Source organism: Bombus pascuorum, chromosome 12 (assembly GCF_905332965.1).
Source record: "Bombus pascuorum chromosome 12, iyBomPasc1.1, whole genome shotgun sequence".
Taxonomy (NCBI): domain Eukaryota; kingdom Metazoa; phylum Arthropoda; class Insecta; order Hymenoptera; family Apidae; genus Bombus; species Bombus pascuorum.
Genome location: NC_083499.1, coordinates 4,309,195 through 4,330,750, shown reverse-complemented (window position 1 = coordinate 4,330,750; position 21,556 = coordinate 4,309,195). Strand labels below are relative to the sequence as shown.

Sequence of the window (21,556 nt, the reverse complement as noted above, 5' to 3'; positions counted from 1 at the left end):
TTAGCATTAGAAGGAGCATTCAGGTATTATTGTTCCATGAACAAATCAATAAAAGATTGTTATCTCCTCTATAAACTTTTTTTTTATTTTATTTTTTTTTTTTTTTTTTTTGTTGTATTTAAAATAGTAATGATCCTTCTTCAGTTATCAGTTTCTAAGGTATAAAAAAAGGAGCTGTCTGGAATTGTTAAAAGCCTTTTAAAAGTCCGACGAATTTTTTCTATGTCTAGTTTAAACTTAAAAAACGAGCGCTTTAAATAATTGCGAGAACGTAATTTTTTTACCATAACATCCACCTGAAAGAATTTCAAGCCTGCCGTTAAACAATCAGAATTTTTCCATGTGAAGAAATTGCCAGATTGTATAAAACAAAAACTAGCTAGAAAATATAGTATGCTGTCCCATCGATGTTCAGTCAATTCGTTCCTAAAAGTATAAATTCTTCTCGTAGATAAATTATTTCGTCCACGACATTTTTTAGCCGATTATCTGCATAAACATGCAATGTTTCACGCTGTATCCCACTTCCTAATCAAACAAACCAGAAAAAACTGCAATTTTTCGCCTGAATCCGTTCTCATTTAATCTATCAGCGATATTAGCGAAGAGGATGGTTGCATAATCTTTTGTTGATTATTCTGTGAAGAAAGGTCAAGGCTTTGCGATGAGATGAGCACGGTTAGAGATGGTCGTTTTAATACGCCAGATCTACGAAAGATAAGCAGAAATCCCTCTCCGTATAAATATTCATAACTCCATACACAACTATCTTCGTACTCTTTACCAAGCCAAGGAACACGACGACTCTACCAACATTGCGAAACAACAATTACAACATGTCACACTTGTGAATGCGTAGTGGTTATATGTTTTTAGATGTACTAGACTTAGAATTTAGGTTTAGATGACCAATGTTTACACGATATGACACCTGTTCCCTTAGTTGTAACCACCACAGCAATGTTCTTTCTTTCGATATGTCACATTTTTCAATCCTTTCCAGATCGCTGAGTATGTCGTTAATCCTTTCGTTCTCGATTTTGCTTTATACAGAATTTTGTAAATGATTAATTTACCAAATGATAAATGTATTCGTTTTCAGTAAAACTGCTGGAAAATTTTAGCACGTTATATATATATATATATATATATATATATATATTTTTTTTTAAAATAAAACTATGCGATAAAAGATGATTCTATTAATAGTAATAATAACAATAATTATAGTAATAATTATTAACAGAATTAATAAAAAGGTAGATTTTCTTAGAAACAAACAAATTGTGAAAGATTTTGACCTCAGAAGGTCAAAGTCTAATTAATCGCGAGTTACTTCACGTCTTGCGGTAAGATCTTTGCTCTTGTGATCTCTCATCTGTTTCGTAAGTGCAATAAAGAGCTTGCAAACGAATGCTAATATAGTGGCGGACTGTTGACTTAATAGCGAGTTAAGTCACCGTTAGGAATCTCGAGTGTTTCAATTACTTTGAGATATTAAATTCTCCGCACTTTAGTACACATTCTTTTTTTCTTCGAATAATTTCGTTTAAAAAGAAACTCTTCTCTTCAACGTCGTTTAATAAATGTTGGATCATCTTTACCACAACTGTCGAATATCTATCTTTTATTTTGTGAAATACAGCTACGAAATGTAGCATAGAAATGTACATATAGAATATCGTCTTACAACAGAATTGACCCAACTTCCACTGTCCTAGAGTTGGACATTTTCGAGCGAATAGTAGGAGCTTCTTCGCGCAAACTATCGAATTTCCTAAAAGAAACTTCAATAATATATCTATGAAGACAGTTAGCATCGCAGTGAACATTAATTGCCATATACTGTTAGAAGCTTTCGCGTATAAAAATAAGAAGAAACGTGTTCCATAAAACACTCCACGTTCGCCCGAAAAGAAAATTTCTTTCAGAAAGCATGTTCGTTTCAAAGATCACTTAACGATGATCCTATACCAAAATTCACCCATTTATCTAGAAAGTTTCAATAAGAAATTGCACAATTCTAAATTCGAAAACGGCGAACTCAGCGATCGATCTCGCAGATCCTGCTTCCCAAAAACAAATTTCCTGGACCGAATTGATCTTTCGAATTCCTAAAATTTGAATTTAATCTTCTAGGTACTGTCTATGAGCGAGGAGCTCAGGCGAGCTCTGTACACGAACAGCGCCGTCTCCATAGACAACGATGTCATCGTTCCCGACCTGGTTGGCGCCACCGAGATCCTCAGCGACGAGCACAGAGAACAACTGTGCCGGCATTTGCCTGCCAGGGCGGAGGGCTACCTTTGGACCCTCGTTTTCAGTACCAGTCAACATGGATTTAGTCTAAACAGTATGTACAGGAAGATGGCCAAGGTAGAGAGCCCAATCCTCTTGGTGATTGAAGATACAGAGGGCAACGTAAGTTCTAGAAGTTTACTTTGAATTTCACTCCAAGTTTCTACGTTGATTTGCTCTTCATAATATTACGCTCCTCTTTATCCCATATTTTTATCCTATTTTATTTTGCATCTTGCGTTAGTATACCACGTTAATTCTTTGAGTATTTAACCCGGACATTGTATGCAAGCAACGTGTATTGCTTTACGCAGTAAAATATAACCAATAGATATACGTAGAATATAAATGGCAATTAACAATATCCTAATTCACGCAATAAGTTAATAACAAACTGTCGTTTGTTGCAGAAACAATATCTACCTGTTTGTGGAATTGACAAATTGCGTTTCAAAAGCTCAGTTGCCTGTTTGAGAATTCCGTAGTACATTAAAATTACATACAATTAAATGCACTTCCTAAAGATTTGGTTATTTTATTAAACGCTCGGAGGTGAAAAAAGAAAGCCAAACGCTATATTTGCTTTATTTTGTTAATGTCGTTAATGTTACATTAAGACCAAACTATACTGGTTGACAGAGTTTAGAAACTAAAGTGACAAATTATATACAGTCGCTTATAACTTTCGTTGCTTGCACGTACTCTCGTTAAGATGGCTAGAACGTGACCGTGTCACGTGCAGAATTCGTTGCGAGAAACCTCGAGACAGAAGATTCATTACTCGTTGCACGTTATTAGTACCGCAGCCGGCATACTGTGAATCATCCTTTCCACGTGGTTACAGGTGTTTGGTGCGTTGACCTCGTGCTCCCTGCACGTGAGTGATCATTTCTATGGAACCGGCGAATCTCTTCTCTTCAAGTTCACGCCCAGATTCCAGGCGTTCCACTGGACCGGGGACAACCTCTATTTCATCAAAGGCAACAACGAAAGCCTTGCCATCGGTGCCGGAGAGTGAGTACCATTTTCTAAGTGTTTTCGATTTTTTATTGAACGAATTTTTACTCGGTCGAAACGTTAATACCGGATCAGATAGAATATATTAATTCTGTTAGACAAATGTTTTAGCGAGGGATCACTGGAAAGAGATTAATTAGAGAGGATTATACGTTACTTATGCTAGGGTAGATTAATCTGTTATGAAACGGCGGTTTGAGAGATTGCATATGAAGGATTAATGCCTTGTTATACAAGACTGAATTTCATTATTTGTCATTTGTCTTGGTCGCTGTTTCTGTTTCACTTTTCTGGAACATTTACAGCAAATATTTAGTTATCGATATGGATTTTTGATTAGCAAAGAATATTTCAGGGAGGGGAACAGATAAAGTTTGTAAAGCTTCGTTATGTCCTGTTACCTTAGTTTCTCCGTTGTATTCGTTTGTCCTACTTTTTAAATTTATCTTGGAATTTGCTATAACTTGCGCTATCTTCTTACAACATCTTGCAACAATGAGCACGTAGGAATGAGTAATTTGTTTCTTGAAAATTGAACATCTATCGTGTATTTACCTATTGAGATTAGAAACTGATAAAAAGTAGAGTTGATCAACTGAGTTTCTAACTAGGCTAATATAATTGAATGAACCAGAGAAGCACTCCTCATATGCAATCTTTTCATATTATTCATATCGTAATGTTTCTATAATATCGTTTAATTCTTTTCCATTGAAGTTCCATCAAATTAACAGATATTATTCGCTGTTTTGCAGTGGCAAGTTTGGATTGTGGCTGGACGGAGACCTATACCAAGGCAGGTCACAATCTTGTAGCACGTATGGAAACGAGCCGCTGGCACCGCGAGAAGATTTCGTGGTGAAAACGCTGGAATGTTGGGCATTCATATAGGACACAGCCTTGTACTCCGTGTCCGCGACTTCGCCCTCGCCGCAGCCTAATTTGACTTGAATTCCGAGAGAGTCTCGCGTGGAGGTTGATCGTCCCCAGAGAAAAATTATCGCACGGAGGACAATTATCAAGATTTCCAAGAGACATTTTTCCAGAGGAGATTAAAGTCGATTAACGGGATTATCGGTTAGCTCGATTACCGTCGATAGATTTTTAAACAGAGAGACCCCAGACGTATTTTGTTAAAAGTCAATAGGAGATTTTTCGAGTGAAAGAGAGAGAGAGAGAGAGAGAGAGAGAAAGAAAGATATGAAAGAATTGTAATTTTTAATGAATGGAAGATAGAAACGTTGATGAAGAAGAGGAGGCTGCAGAAAAGAATGATGATGATGACAATGTTGAAGAGGTATGAGAAAAAATGTGAAGAAAAAGTCCTAATATATTAAGGCAGAAATGTTAAATCAAGGACTGCGAATGACTATAACTGATAAATTTGTCGTTTTAATCGTCCTACGTTTGTTTTTCTTTTTGTTTTAAGTTGTCGTATTTATTTTATTTTTTTTATATATATATATACACGCACGCATACATGTGTTTCGTTGAATGAGTCGTCGTTGCTGCCGTTAATAATTCTGATTTCACGCGATCGCATGCCGTTTGAGTAAAGGATCGAAGAATCGACCACGATGACAATGAAATTGTTATAATGATGATGATGATTATGATCGTGGTGTTGCCTTCGAACTAGTCGCGAGTATAATAATAATATTAATTGATAATAATAATGCGTTGTTCCGGGAGATTATGCGATCGCCGATTTGTTTTACGGTGATCGACGATAGCGAGTAAAAGAAGAGAGAATGAGATGAAAGTGTGAATGGTAATCGAGATTGAAAGAAAAAACAAATACGTCTCCACGATGGAGAGAATCGATTATGCGAGAAAGACGGGAGAAACCTACAAACCGATTGGTACGGATATGTATGATGATCACATTAACATCATCATGACGGTGATGATTATACAATACCACGATACAAACGCGATACTACGAGAATGCTAAACTAACCGTATTTGTTGATGTGTAGTTATTGTAGATAGATGAATGTAAATATATATATTACGAAATCGTTAAGGAAACAAAAAAATTAATTTTAACGAAGGAAAAAAACACAGTATATGATACCACGCTAAAGGAAGAGAAACACACACGTTGCAGAAGACACTCGTGTAGTTTGTCTCATGTATATCCCGAAGGACACACATTAATTAAATATATATATATATGTACACGAAACACACACATACGATTCGAAGAAGATCGTGCAACATACACCACTGAATCGAATCGATACAATGATACTCTGGATGTAAAACGATCCTAGGATCTGCGAGCAAAAGTAGCTTTAGAAGAGAACGAAGAAGGAGAAGATAAGTTTGTACTGATCTTACGCTGATACATGCGACTGCCACAATGTTACAGTGATAAAGATCGTAAAAGAGATTAGAAAACACGATGCCGATTATATTGTTGACACGATGAAAGGCGAACCAGAAATTGTAGAAACACGCGAATTAGAAGTTCAGAGCAGCGCGTTCGCTTCTTGTGTCTCGAGTGACCACAACGAACACACACGCCTGTGCCTCGCTTCGCTCTCTTTCTCTCCCTCTGTTATAGAGCACACACAGTTAACATGACATATAATATCTCAGTTTAAACTTTATACAAAAGTAAGATCTACAGATCAGAGCCGAAGGAAAGAAAGCGTGTTGTTGCAACGACACTCTTATGGTTTACTTCATGAGAGCGTCACACAAAACTCAGACAATAAAGAGGAGTCTCGCCGTGGTATCGATCTCTTTTTCGTTACGCACCCTGGTAACACCGTTTGTAACTTTCTCGTTCGACGAATGAACCAAGATATACATTGTTCGCTATTGTTAGTGAACTGGCACGGTTTAACAACGGTGTCAAGAAAATTTATAGTAGTTTCTATGATTCGTTCGAAGGACAGGGAGAATTTTGCAACATATTGTACTGTAAAGTTTTCTATACTGCGTTTAACTTTTCGCTCGGCTCTGAAGATCAGCGAATGGATGTCAATCGTAAAACACACATAGACACACACGACCAGAAAAGTAAAACTGTTCGAGCTTATAGGTCTCTTTACTACTGTGAATTAATTAGGACCGATAGACTATCGCGAGAGAACACACCGTTTCTACCGCTTTTTAAACGTGAATTTTTTGTTTATGGACGAGAGGAGAATGGTAGATATTAAGTGCTGTTTAATAGTAAAATAGAAACACGCTGTGTTAGAAGGCATCGATCGAACATCAGACGTAGGTTTTTATAATCGATTATGCAAGTTGATTTGTTTTCGGGTTGGTCCAAGAATGTGTAAGACGACGACGTCTGGTAGCGAATTCTGGTTTGTTCTATTACGAAAAGAATTCTCTATCGGTTTCATAATGAGACAAAGAAAGAGGAGAAGAAATTAAGATGCCATTTTGTACCATAGCGAGAGTACCGGTTGCCATTCCTTTCAATTTATTAGGAACAGTTCCCGACTCTCGTGATGTTTCTACGATTTTCGATCTTCCATAGAATACTGCATTTTTAAAAACATTTATTATTTAATATCATAACAGAATTGTCACGTTAAAATGATTCGAGTTAATCGGTAGTAAGCGATCTTGTTCGGTTTATAAAAGAAGGCTTAAAAAACAGCATGACGAGACGTTATGGTAGAAACACAACTTATAGTATAGTTGTTTCAAATTACGTTCACTACCGACGTGGATCGTTGGATTGAATCATTGAAAACAGGCTAGAAGAATTGTAAAAGCGAGTGGAAGTGGAGGAGAAGCGAAAATTGTAAATTTGAACGAGCGTATTTCCGTGCACTGGTTATGAAACGCACTTTACCAAATAAAGACAAATAGAGCGAAAACGATCGTCGCTTAAAACGGAAAAAATATCTTATGGAGCACGGTTTCAAGTAGTAAAAATGGGAGAAACGTGTCTGAAAAGAAAAGGCGGGAAAAACTCAGCTATAGAAAGCACAAAAACTATGTGTATTCAAATTGCGTGTAGCTATCTATCAGCTTCGTTAGGACTAGTTGTCAAGTACATAGTACACGATCATAGCGTTGTCTAAGACATATAAAGTTCTAGCGTCTATAGGCATTACTCTCTTGTGATACTAACGAGTTAAAAAGGAAGGAAGATACAAAAGACGGTAAAACAAAGTTCGGCTCGAGTGCGTCACTTTCTTTCGTGGCAGAGGAAAAAGGCCGTTGTAGATGGAAATTCTGATAATAATGTATAATATATGTACATCAGCCAGGACAATACAAATTTACATAGAACGCGAGAGCAAACACGGAGGAAAAAGAAAAAGGGAGGTATAGAGAAGCGAAGTGTGCTCGATCGTGGCAAATTTGTCTCTTTCTTTTCTGTTTGAGAAGGACTCAAGACCCTCGCCTCTAGATGCCGAAGATCCATGGTATAAATGTAATATTGTAACGTGAAATAAAAGAAGATGATGTGTGTCTGAGAAAATATACGTTTTTCTCTTTTGTTTTCGTTCATTTTGTTCCTTCTTTTTCTTTTGTCATTGGCGGCTGGAATGAATTCTTGCGAGAATCGTACAGAGGAAAATCATTTATATTTTTAGTTTTATAATTTCTCTTTATTTACTATAATTTCGTCTTACGCAAGATTGTTGAGGCGCATGAAACATAACCTAAGAACCACTTCTAAGTTTCCTTGGTAGTATTTCTTCAAATACTCTTTAAAATCATCGGAGGGTCATCTGTAGAAATTAATTTGTTTGTAACTTCGTCTCTTGGTTCTCTAGAATTGGTCAGAAATTATCGGTTTCTTTAAATGCTATCGGAATTTCTCGATACCTATCGGGAGAAGGTTTGCGTAGAAAACGAAATGTGAACTGCCCGGAAGAATTCTTGCTCTTCCGTCGATACGAACTTTACCAATCTTCAGAAACATACTTTGCACATTGTAGGTGTCGTCATCTGATCCGAAATACATGTACACTACTGCCTTCACAAAAGAAACTGTAAATTAAGCGTGCCCTATGTAAGGTCGAGAGATTCTAATCTTCGAATGACGATATTCTTTTTCTTGTACGACCGGTTGCCATGTATTTGCGCGCCAACTCAATCGTTACCTCGAAAAGGAAGTGAATCGATATATCGCTTATGACAAATACAAGGATCTGATTATTAATTGAGATGAATAATAGCTTGAGCACAGTATACGTTCCGATCTTAAAACCGATATCCTTCGCTGTCAAAGTTTACATCTAGAAATTAAAACTCTTCTATCTCGCTGGTTTGGAATATTTAAATTCTTTTCTTACGTAAAAATTTCTTGACGCGCTAAAGTAAAAATTGAAAGAAGGAGATAGTGACAAAGATGAAAGATTATACTCTATTGTATAGATATCAATGTGAGATTATTATCGATAAATACTAATCAAAGAACAACATTGAATAAAAATGTGATATGTAGCGATTTATTTGGCGATAATGTACATCGATGAATTCTGACAGTGGAGGGATACGAATAGATCTCCCGCCAAAGAATCGATTGTTAATTGACAATTCGAAATGAAAATCACTATATATTGGATTGGCAACTAAATGATTACGAATTTTGTCATTAGGTGGTATTAACAAAATCCGCAATCACTTAGTTGCCAACCCAATATTATCTCATTCATGGACACATAGAATACGAAAGCTGAATAGCTCGCTTTATTAACCATAGAGGAAGAATCGAATAATTAAGCGTTCTAGCTTTCCACGTTCGTGTACGAGCTGCATTTCGTAGCGGAAGTAGAGAGAGAAAGAGCAAGGAGAAACTCTGTTGCAACCAGAGCGAAGAACGAGCAACTAAAAGTAACTAAATAAATCATAGTAACAAGCTCACACGGGAAATCGTACCCGTAATAATCGCAGAAATATATGTATCTATAATCGTAGTTAATTAGTGGACGTTTAGCGAATTAAACAAAAAGAGAAACAACACTCGTTACAAAGGACAAGAATGAATGAACAAATGTAAGATGGTGGATTAGGGCAACAATTTCTGTTAGAAACGAAAAAGGACTTTTCTTGGTATACACGTTGTCAATTAGATTCAGACTGACCGCAGAGATTGAACACGCATTAACAAAATGGAAAAGAAACAAAAAAAGAAAAAAAATATATAAATCGTAAAACATAATTCGATGTTCTTCGATGTTTAGTTAGATACTGTTGTCGTCGTTGTTAACGATCGTTACCGAGGTACGATCCTGCCCCTCCAGGATGGCGTAGCGTGAAGAAACACTTCGGAAGACTTTGAAGAAGGACAAAAAAAGAAAAAATTATAATAAAAAAGAAGACAGAGATTGCGATAAAAAGCTCAAACTTAAAAGGAATCGTAGGAATATCAATAACACTTTGATAATTTCGCAACTAATTGTAAGAATTGGTAATTACGTTTTTCTAATCCGGTTCTCGTCAAATTTTATCGATCGTTCGAGAGAATCGGATCTTCACGCTATGTCCTTGAACCGTAGTCTGTTTTGTACATGTAAACAGCAAACAGAGACGAAAATTCATAAAGAGGAACACAAAGAGCTGTTTTTATCTTGCGTCTATCACGATTGAATTTATTTTAACGCCGGTTTTTAATTAGTTAAATACTCTTGGTTCGACGTGATTTACGACGAAATTAAAAGTAGAGTCGATCGATTCCTCGTATAAACGTAGATTAAACTCGAGAGAATCGCTTATCTTTCTAATCAATATATTGAGCTTATATGTTTACACGTTAAATACACGTGCGCTTAAACAGGATACTGTGATATACGGCTTACGTTACGGAAAGTTTAATGCGTTGCTATTTATTTTGCCATTGTCGCTGATAACTCGGTGTGCATGTTCTGAATATTTTTCGAATCACTAAGAAATCTTAGTAATTTCTGATTACATATTCAAGGTCTTATAATCCAACGAAATTAGCTACAAGATAAGTGTTCTGTTGTGTTACTATATCGCGATAGCAGAATCGGCGATGCTATCTTCAATTTTAGCAAGAATTCATAAGATTCGTTGGAATTTTAAGAACGAGAAAAATTTTGTTTTGTGGAAGACATGTTATTGGGCGTTTTTTTTTTTTTTATCGTTTTCCAACGAAGAATCGTCGACTAATTAATACTATCGAAAATTACGCAGTATTTTATAATTGCGATTATATATCTTCTAACTTCGTTTATTCTTATCCTCTTTCAGAGTACTTGAAGATATTGTCATACGATGACGAGGAAATTTCATTATATTATATTTCATTAATTCTTTTCTTTTTTTTATTACCATTTCATTGTACCTAAGCGTTATACTATAAGCTACTTATAAGCCAAGCTTATATTGCGAAATTCTTGATTACTTTGCTTGCATATATCGTACATGTGATTATTGTTCAATTGAAAAAAAAAGAAACAAACGAGATAAATAAGTCTAAGATATTTAAGGTGAATTTTAAAAAACAACGTGTGTAACTTCTAGAGATCAAAGTTGCAATGTTTTCTCTTATTTTATAATATCGATCATCATGGCATTTGAGCGGCTTATGTATCATTCGTGTAATTTGAAGATCGCTCTACATTTCTAATATATTCTTTTTCTCTCTTTTTCCGTATTTTCGGTTAAGGTCGATTAAAAAAAAAATCGCAGGACCCATGAGCAAATTACACCAAGCAGTAATTGTACCACGTGTCTCACTCGCAAACACAATATACGTATAAGACTCGAATTTCCTCCGTGTAAACTGCGCAAAAGATATTCTAAAAACATTTTTACACTGTCGCGCTTCGCCACCCAATCGAAGAGTCATTCATCCCCGCGATTTCTCCAGAGGGAAATTATCTTTCCGATCGATCGGTCGACGGTTCGGTTATCGGATCATTTTCATCGATCCGAATAACCGTTATCCGACCGATCGAGATAGGAAAACACAACGGAAATAAAAAGGGACGTTGTTTCTTTGTACTTGATACATTTTCGTTCAAGGTATCGAGCAACGACGTTATTCTCTGATCACCGAATTTTTGCATCGAGAGGCCGAAAACAAAAAATATATCAGTCATGTTAGGGCAACCACATTGATCCATCAAATTCAGTTACCAAGAGAGAAGAGCGAAAAAAAAGAGAAGAATAAAAATTATCCAGTCTGTCACTGACAGTTGAAAAAGCTTTCGAGAAACTTAAGAATATCGAAAGGAAATAAATTTCATGTTTCCAGTTTCGAGCCCTTACTCAAAGGAAGAATGAACGAGAGCCAAGAAATCGCGAAATTAAAGAAAAAAGAAAAATAAGAAAAAGAAAAGAAAAAGAAAGGATCGGAGCGATAGGGGAGACGAAGGCCCTCTCGAAACACACATAACTCTCTGGACCAATGAATTTTACACTAACTTACTAATGTACTATCGCCTAAATCACCACTTTATCGTGAAAGTAAGTTTCTCCGCCGCGTCTGGATTCCTTGAGAGGCGCCATTCGACAAGAATTCGAACGATCATTCTTCACGAGGTTCTCACAAGCAGTAAAATATACCGCTGAAAATTTACAAACAAACACACTGTGTGTCTATAGTAATCGTATATTAGCCAATTGTATACCGTGTATGCGGGATTGATATCGTCAAATAATGTAAGATTGATCGAAGGAGATAAAAGAAAAAAAGAAGACGGAGGATGCATGTTTGCGAGATGTCGATTTATAAAAGAATAGATCTTATCGCGTGTGAATCGTTAATTGAAATATACCACGATATACCACAGATCAGTGAATTTTATTTTCTGTCCAATGAACTCTGTTTGAAGAACAGTGATCATTTTTAATAATTCCGTTCTTATCTAAATGATAGTGATTATCATGAAGATAACAATAATTGTCTAACGTTATTATATTTTTATAAAATCGTTGATCTATATCCTAAAATACGTATGTAATCGCAAACGTGTTCCCTCTGTTCAAGAAATCACTTGTAGAAACGAAAACGATGAAGAAAGGCGAATGTTCGTGTGTATGCATGTATATAACGTATATATATACAGTACACAGACAGGAGGCGAGCATGTGTGTATATATACTATCAAACACGTGTACATTGCGTATACATACTAATACATAAATTAAAAGTTTAGCGTCGCAGCGTGCATACTTAGCAAACAGAAAAACCTGTAGCGAACGAGGCCACTATACATATATACATAAATATACATATACATATATATTATAAATATATACATAAATTATAAATATATACATACAAGTAACGATTAATTGTAACGTTGTAAAGCTGTGAGTAAACAAAAAAAAATTACAAAAAACAAAAGAATTACGAGTGTAATGATGGCACCAGAGTTACTAAACCGAGATAGGAAATACCGGAAAGATAAAGGGGGATTTATTTTTTTGCCAAGAGATTTTGCCTCTCCCGGTATGCGATGTGGTATGGATTAAGAAAAAGAAAGAGATGCAATAAAAAAAAAGAGAGTATTTTGCGAATTGAACAGAGAGCGATGCAAGTACTTTGTTGCATGTTTCGTGCGTTATATATGTAATATCGACGTCAAAATAGTCAATCTTGTTCCGTTTGCAAAGGAGCTGCGGATCACCTTTGAATGCGTGTGCGTGTACGTACGCTTTGTGAATTGTGATATGCGTGCCGCACACACGCATATATGTATACACGGATGAATATACAAGAGATATTCAATAAAATGCAGATATTGTGAAGAAAAAAAATTCCAGTGTTATTCTTCCATTAATATATGTACATTTATATTTTTGTCTTTTATTGTACATTGTTATTATCTTGTATTGTACGTTGTTCACTTAAAAGAAAAATCAATCAACTTAAAACATATTTATTATTATGAATGTGATAATATCCTAACGCTTTTAAAATATTCTTGAAATTACTGTTGTACTCGTGATAAAACATATCGTATAATCTAAACTGTTCCTCAAGTTATCTTTAAGTCTAATCTTATGATAATCTTAAATGTCACGTCCATCGAAATCAACATGATCTTTAAACCAATTTATTATAATTACAGTAAAAATCCATTTCTACGATACGGTACAAGACGTATCGGATAGCAATCAGTCGAACAATAGAAATCCACTAATTTGTTCTTCGAGTTCGGTAAACAGACTTTCGATAACTGGGGTTCTATCGTAAATCAATTTTACATCGTATCTTTCTACTACAAATGGCTGTAGTAAGATTCGTGTTGAACCATGTCTTTCTTAACGTCTTGAACACTAGCACAGCCTGCAAATTGATTTCCAAATATTTATAAAACGGTCCATAATAATATTGACATAAAAGATATAACTTAGAAAAAACGAAGCTGGCACCCCGCTGGGAGTAGCCACCCACATGCTATATTTATTTTTATTTTATTTTTTTTTCTTCACCAATAAGATATAACACTTTACCAAATGTCCATAAGGACAAATTGTAAAATAACCAAAATAAAATAAAAAAAAAAATAATAATATTGAAATTTCATGAAAGTGGCTTTAATCGTACCTGTCAACGCAAATGTAACATCAATTTCTTTCCTGAAGACTTCAAGAACTGCCCTTGCACCTTCCTCACCGCCGTAAGACAGACCCCACAGCATAGGTCGGGCAACAAAAACCTACAAATCATGCAAAAATAAGAATTGAACAATTATAGAATTTACATGACTTATATTGCAATTTGATATATAGTTACCATTTTAGCGCCCAGAGCAAGTGCCTTGAAAACATCAATTCCCTGCCTCACACCTCCATCCATATAGATCTCTATTCTGCCGTTTACAGCTTCCGCTATTTCTGACAATGCCTCAATCTACAAATCATACATTATTTTTATTATTTATTATTAGTATTATTATTAACTATTGTTATCTTTAAACATTTTATTTTATACTTCACGATTTTATTTATAATTCTGTAATATTATAATACAACGTCATAAGATACACTTTATAAAAAAATAAATAACAAACCGTTGCTGGAAGAGTGTCAACTTGTCGGGCGCCGTGATTTGAAACGATGATTCCTGATACTCCACTTTCGATGGCTAATAGTGCATCTTGCGGGGTAAGAACTCCCTTTAAAACGATCGGCAGCTTTGTAATACTGTGGGGAATAAATTGAATTAGTACGTCTCGTAACTTTTACAATTGCAAATCATCAAATTTCCTAACAACCTTTTTAGCCATTTGATGTCTTCCCAGGTCAAGGAAGCATCAAACAAGTTCATAACGTATTCGCTCAAACCAGAACCACTCTTGGCATTGTTTATTTTATTGGATAACTCTCCCTCAAAATTTCCTAATCTGAAAATATATTTTCATATTTTATTGCACAATTATATTTTATATATGTTAAAATCTTATTATGGTATGATATAATAAATACCTCAGATGAGTTGGAAGAGAAAATTTGTTCCTAATGTCAGCACGTCTATCACCGAACAGCGGTGCATCGACAGTAAGGACGAGAGCTTTAAAACCAGCGCGCTCTGCTCGCGAAACTAAATTTAGAGTAACATTACGGTCATTGTATATATACAGTTGGAACCACTTTATTGCCTTTGGCGCAGCTTCTGCGACTTCCTCAATACTACTTGTTGATATCGTTGAGAGTATGTAGATCGTACCTGCTTCCTGAGCAGCTAGAAATAAACATTTTAATTCGGTTTAATTTCTCTCACACTTACACACTTAACATTCGAAGAACTTTTAAATTACATTTAAATTAAATTTCTTACAATTTTATTAGAATAAACATATGTTCTATCTAGCGTGTTTCCTATTGAAATTCTCTTTTCACTAAGATTAAATTATGCTTATGAGAGTGTTACAATTTTAATATCAAACAAGTGACGTTAATACGTTGGCTTCACGGTGGTCATCGATGACCTATATTACAAAAATATTTTAAAGGATTAAGATAAGATAAATTTTACAAACTAAAATGTTCTTTTTCAATTTGAATGAGTTATCAGAAAAAAAGTTCGTAAACACGATATAATTAGATAAAATGAAATGTTATATATTTCCGTGCATTTCGAAAATTCGCATGACAGTCAACGTGTTAGAGATATAAATGAACGATCTATTGCAGGATCTATGTTTTCAAATATATCGAATGTATTCGGTCATCGAGAACTGCTTCGATCCTGAAGGATCGATCCTCAGTCGACGCGTGGCAACCGTGTCTACTCCATGTGTTTTATCACAAAAACTTATCCAACACTAACATCTCACATCGAAGATAGCAACTGATAAGGTGTAAGCAGTTGCATACACATGAGGTTAGTTTCGTGTAGATAGTTCACAAAGCCAGTGGCTGGCAGCGGGATTTCACAAGTGTCATCACGCGACATGAGTGTATCACGATGATGAGAAGAAATGTTGTGAGCCTGATAAAGTTCTTCCTTCTGGCGGTTCTCACCGTGTTCCTAACCGTCGTCGTATTCCGCTATGTACGAACATCACCTAACCATGAAATCGTGACACCAGTTACCGCATTGGTGGGCATCGAAGGTGACAGTCAGAAAAATTTCGTCGATTCTAGGCAGAATCTCAACCATTTTTATCAGGTATGGGTTAAAGACCTACTCATTATTGGCAAGGCTGGTGCAAGTAAAACAGGTTTAGCAATAGCTTAGCCTTCTGCATTCCACGCAGTAGCGTACATCACTTTCGTGAACCCCGATGCAAATCATATTATTTTATATTAATGTTAGAACTACCAATGATTAAAGGTTTGTTGTAGTCTGTCTGATAGTTCTAGTCTAAAGATGAAATTTAGTTCCACAATATAATGTTTGAATAAAATTTTTAACAGGACTTGGATGAAAAGATAGACTGGCATGATTATAAGAAAATTGAAGAAGACAGGAAAAGAACCGGTATAGGTGAACATGGAAAGCCAGCATTTCTATCACCATCTCTCGATGCATTAAAGGAAAAGTTGTATCAGGTAAATGGTTTTAATGCTGCGCTCAGCGATGAGATCTCAATGAATCGCTCAGTACCTGACATTAGGCATCCAGACTGTAAGAAGAAGAAATATTTAAGAAATCTTGATTCAGTTTCTGTGATAGTTTCCTTCCATAATGAACATTTTAGCACTCTAATGCGAACTTGTTGGAGTGTGATTAATCGTTCACCAGCGTTTCTCCTCAAGGAAATAATATTGGTAGATGATGCTAGTACCAAGGCAGAATTGAAAAAGCCTTTAGAGGATTATATAACCGAATACTTTACAAAAGTGAAAATTGTAAGACTACAGGAGCGTTCTGGTTTAATTAAAGGTCGTTTAGCTGGGGCAAAGATTGCAAAAGCAAAAGTACTTGTATTTTTGGATTCTCATAGTGAAGCAAATATCAATTGGTTACCACCATTGCTAGAACCCATTGCACAAGATTACAAAACTTGTGTGTGTCCCTTTATTGATGTGATAGCTTATGAGACGTTCGAATACAGAGCTCAAGATGAGGGTGCAAGAGGAGCTTTTGACTGGGAATTGTATTACAAACGGTTGCCATTGCTACCTGAAGATCTTCAAAACCCAACAGAGCCATTTAAAAGTCCAGTAATGGCAGGTGGCCTGTTTGCCATTAGTGCAAAGTTCTTTTGGGAACTAGGTGGATATGATCCAGAATTAGATATATGGGGAGGTGAACAGTATGAGCTATCGTTTAAGATATGGCAATGTGGAGGTCAAATGTATGATGCCCCTTGTTCAAGAGTGGGTCATATTTATAGAAAGTTCCCACCTTTCCCTAATCCAGGAAAGGGAGACTTTTTGGGAAAGAATTATAAGAGAGTAGCAGAAGTATGGATGGATGAATATGCAGAATATATCTATACAAGACGTCCGCATTTGAGATCGTTGAATCCTGGAAACTTAAAAGAGCAAAGAGATTTGAGAGCTAGATTACATTGTAAACCATTTAAATGGTTCATGGAAAACATAGCTTTCGATCTTGTCGATGTGTACCCTCCTATCGAGCCTGACGACTTTGCATCTGGAGAAATTCGTAACATGGGTGTGCCAGAATTGTGCCTAGACTCAAAAAAGCGAAAAAAGGACGAACTTGTTGTAGTTGATACCTGCATAAAGGATAATCCCAAAATTATAGGAGAACAAGAATTCAAACTGACTTGGCATAAAGACATTAGACCAAAGGATCGTACAGAATGTTTAGATGTCTCTAGAGGAGGTACGAAGGCTCCAGTCACTTTGTATCCTTGCCACGGAGGCCAAGGAAATCAATTATGGCGTTACAACGTTGAAAAACAATGGCTGATGCACGGTTATACGTCGAGGTGCTTAGACACGGATCCAGCAAGCAGAAAAGTCTTTGCAGCAAAGTGTGATTCGTCTTCTGCTACGCAAAAGTGGAGAATCGAGAAAGTAAATATGAAAGCTATTAATAACTGGGATAACGTGGGACCCAAACGACATTAATTCCTCTGCCTTTTATTGAAGTAACTTTCTTAATCTATAAGCGTCTGATGTTTAATTATATGTATGTGTACATAAACTTATGTTCCATTTTTATTAACTAGTCATCTAAAATCGTAATATTTGAGTTCGGTTGTATTCATCAAAATACGAATTTTGAAATTTGCTAGCTTTATTTATATAATACAACACGATGATAATATTATTCTTTTTTTTTAAAGCAATCCTTACAGTATTTCCATGGTAACGCATTTCTTGATGCATTTCTATCACTGTAAATATTGTACGAACCCTCTGTTGTGCCTTAAACACATAGCTGCATTTAGAATATATACGAGTATATCTCATAATTATAATGATTACTTTATAAAGTAACTTCGCTTCAAAGCTCAATTTTTATCTATTATGGATTATTTTTTATTAATACAGTATATATTTAAGGGTTACAAACGGACTGATTGACAGAAAAATTTCTTTATTGCCAAATTTTTCAAGGAATTAATTAAGTTCTTTCGACTGAAATAGAATACACTCTTGTAATGTATAACCGAACCAGCAGACAAATAAATTGTTTCTTGTACAATTATGAAATAAAAAATTCTACAATCGAAACACGGCTAAGCAATAATAAGTGACTTTTTTAAACAAGTGACAATGCCTGAAAACATATCATCTTATTGCATATATAATGAATTACCGAGCATTTAACTTTTTATACAGTCTAATGCGATTTTTTATGTATATTTGTACCTAAATAATGAAAAGACGACAATTTAATTTCTGTACAGACTTGAATAAATTAAAACAAACAAAAAAATTATCTATTTTATAGGAAATCATGTACTTGTTTATTCAATTTTACCGTGCTCTACGTTGTAACATTTTACAAACATGAGAAGTTCGAATGTAATCGTCGCTGATTAACCGAACCTAACACGTGTTTGTAATTGCAACTATTTTTGTAAAATATTTGCATAAGTTAATAAACATTTTTACTAAATCTATATATGTTATATAATGAATGTGTTTGGTATTTAGAGATTAAATATACGTATCCATATAAGATACTTTATAAGATAAGATTATTAAAAAAACAAGAAAAATAGGGAAACTCACAGTGGGACGTTATCATAATTAATATTAAAATGTGATATTTACCTCTTGCATTTGCACATTCACCCTCAGGATGCGCCATACGTTGCATAGCTGCTGGTGCGACTCCCAATGGCATCGAAATTTGTTCACCTAGAATCCTGGTGCTTAAATCCCTCTTGGCAACATTTCTCAGAAATCTTGGTCTTATCCTGTATCTGTAAAATGTTACAATTTTTTTAATTAAAAGGATTAGAGAATAGATTAGATCTACTCGTATTCATTTGGTTGAGCAATTGTAATTTAGATTAATTTTATGAATTTGGAAATTTTCATTGTTTAATTCATTGTTTAATTTCATTGTTCAATTAGTTTTATTAGATTCATAAAATAAAGGATCTTTAAATTTTTACAGAAAGTGTCCAAATTATGCGAACAATATCAAGATTGAAAAGAATGACGAAAGAGTTTCAATTTTATAATCATTCCTTTTTATACAGTCTTTATAGTAATATAAGTTAATTGTCCCGCATTTAAATTTACTTTTAACGATAAACTATTATTTTTTAAATACCTTTTAAAAGCATCCTTGTTTAGTTGTAAACTGAACTGCTCGCCCGCCCCAGAATTATAATAATCTCTGACAGAAGGTGTTAAATGCGTGCTAGCATATTTCTCAAAGTCCTCAATACAGATCATTCTTTGAGCCATGGTGTCTTCTGAAACCAGATGCGAAATTAATTTTGCATTTAACAAGTCCGGTATGTTCAATATAATTTACAATATATAATGATTCCCGGAAATATTTGAACTCTTGTCACTTTTGTGTACATATTGTATATATGTGTGTTGTAAATTAAATAAGACATTTTGGAATTTCATTAATACTGTAGCTTGGAAAATTATGAAACTAATCTAAAAATATATATAGAAGTTACAGGATATTCATTGCAAACATATATTCAGTAAAAATTAGTACATGTTATAAGTCTTTATAAGCCATCTTAAACACATAATAAATGTTAAAGGTGATCTTACTGAATTATTAATGATCTTATAATCGCGATGATGGCGATTATTAATAGATTATATTATATAAATTATATATTTGTACTAAATACTTCGTGGCTTCTGTATGTACATTTCTCAATTTATTTCAAATTTTAATAATATACTTATGATGGTTAAATCTCATTATAGTATTCAAACAATTTCAAAATGTTTCGAAACACGTATAATATATTCATTTCACACGTAATATATTCACAGGAAATTTCTATAAATGTTCGAATATTTTCGTAAGCTACTGTAATTCACCGTATACGCGTGTATAGAATTTTCATGCGTATACAGGAAATTTTAAAGTGCAAAAGTGCGCTATTATACAAATATATATGATACTCAGTTGAATACCCGTTACAATTTTTAATTAATTAATCTTCAATCAATTCATTCATTTTAATTCATTATCAATTTTAAGTAAAACGAATCTATTTTACTTCTATTTATCTATATGGCGTCCATAAAAATGTAAATTTGCAAAAAAATTCGCACTCTGTACATATAATTTACAAGACTTCAAACAAATTACCGTTTCGAACGTTGAAAGTACTGATTTCTAACGAACTATTAACGTGACACTCGCGCGAACCCAGAGATACGAAGAAACTGCCCGAGTCGGAAGAGCGCCGCGCAATTTATGCACGATAGATCAATTTCTATTTTGCAGCGGATCACTCAGTGATTCGGTCGATTTCCCAGCAAGGAAAACATATGATTAAATGACTTCCATAGTCTCCACGATAACTCCTATTGCCAAGATAACCTCGGGAGAGGTAGCGTGTCCACTAGTACTACAGATAAAATTATTTGCTTTATCCAGAAACCGTTTATCTTTGCAGAGTTAGTGAAAGACGCGTGTGTTGTCCTGAAAGGCGGAAGATGAATCGCCTACTATATTTTGAAATCAACACTGGGACGTAATTAACAATTATTGATATAATTAATGAACATAACGATACCCGTTATATATAATGTGTCCCTCGCTTCGACTTAAATTCTGTTCTATCTCTATCCTAATTCACTTTTACGATCATCGAGCGTTAATAATTTATTGTTGTTACCATCCTTGCAAATAGTTATCCAAAAAAATTTTATTTTAGTTATATGGCGAAATATATATACACGTTATCGACCATAAATATTAGCACATATATACACTACATATATAGACTCGTTATATCTATTAGACAAATCTAAGAAATTTTATTTTATCTCATATATTATATCATAAGGCACAAATCACGCGATAATAAAAAAAATCATGAAATAATAGATTTATTGCGAAGTAATTAAAAATGAAAACTACGATAAACATTCGATAGATACCAAATACACATGCTACAAATACGTGATACAAATGCACGTACAAGGTAAATATCGTAAAATTTCTGACTAACAGTGTATGTCATAGAAGATTGCAAACTTAGCATCTCGTTAATCTGTTACAAGAAATTACGATTGACAAACCAATATAGCGTAGTTTCTTTATAGATCTCGAAAATTTATTTAACACGAGAGATTAACGATAGATCGGTCTATATTAATGTCGATCATTCTTCGTGGAATTTTATTCCACCCCTTATGTCGTAATCATGTGTATATGTATCATATGTATGTATGTACAAAAGGTTTCAGATTA

General features: G+C 34.6%; 3 protein-coding genes across 18 annotated transcripts in view; 2 read left to right on the top strand and 1 right to left on the bottom strand.

The window, feature by feature from the left end:
* The window catches only part of LOC132912501 (TLD domain-containing protein 2), a 299,067-nt gene extending 289,620 nt beyond the window's left edge, over nt 1-9,447 (top strand). For all 16 annotated transcript variants that reach the window (XM_060969971.1, XM_060969970.1, XM_060969966.1 and 13 more), the window contains 3 exons: nt 2,140-2,421; nt 3,143-3,312; nt 4,071-9,447. In XM_060969971.1, coding sequence (XP_060825954.1) covers nt 2,140-2,421; nt 3,143-3,312; nt 4,071-4,206 — 588 coding nt within the window. In that variant the 3' untranslated portion in view covers nt 4,207-9,447. The remainder of the gene's footprint in view (nt 1-2,139; nt 2,422-3,142; nt 3,313-4,070) is intronic.
* Nucleotides 9,448-12,707: 3,260 nt separating this feature from the next.
* Nucleotides 12,708-20,662, bottom strand: LOC132912519 (2-Hydroxyacid oxidase 1). Its single transcript, XM_060970004.1, has 9 exons — nt 20,447-20,662; nt 19,430-19,574; nt 18,922-19,073; nt 14,704-14,959; nt 14,493-14,621; nt 14,289-14,421; nt 14,012-14,128; nt 13,823-13,934; nt 12,708-13,561 (listed from the first exon to the last, which is right to left on the bottom strand). The coding sequence occupies exons 2-9, from the start codon at nt 19,564-19,566 to the stop codon at nt 13,494-13,496; spliced, it is 1,104 nt and encodes a 367-aa protein (XP_060825987.1). The 5' UTR covers nt 19,567-19,574; nt 20,447-20,662; the 3' UTR covers nt 12,708-13,493.
* LOC132912511 (N-acetylgalactosaminyltransferase 6-like) lies at nt 15,249-18,767 on the top strand. The gene is made up of 2 exons (XM_060969993.1): nt 15,249-15,889; nt 16,138-18,767. The coding sequence occupies exons 1-2, from the start codon at nt 15,686-15,688 to the stop codon at nt 17,764-17,766; spliced, it is 1,833 nt and encodes a 610-aa protein (XP_060825976.1). The 5' UTR covers nt 15,249-15,685; the 3' UTR covers nt 17,767-18,767.
* Nucleotides 20,663-21,556: the final 894 nt, after the last annotated feature.

Excerpts from the sequence above, each read along its gene's own strand:
- LOC132912519 (XM_060970004.1), bottom strand. The coding sequence starts at position 19,566 with ATGGCTCAAAGAATGATCTGTATTGAGGACTTTGAGAAATATGCTAGC. Across the intron at positions 14,622-14,703 it reads TCTCTTCCAACTCATCTGAG|ATTAGGAAATTTTGAGGGAG; the intron begins GTATTTATTATA and ends ATATATTTTCAG. Across the intron at positions 13,935-14,011 it reads TTGCTCTGGGCGCTAAAATG|GTTTTTGTTGCCCGACCTAT; the intron begins GTAACTATATAT and ends CATGATTTGTAG.
- LOC132912511 (XM_060969993.1), top strand. The coding sequence starts at position 15,686 with ATGATGAGAAGAAATGTTGTGAGCCTGATAAAGTTCTTCCTTCTGGCG. Across the intron at positions 15,890-16,137 it reads ATCTCAACCATTTTTATCAG|GACTTGGATGAAAAGATAGA; the intron begins GTATGGGTTAAA and ends AATTTTTAACAG.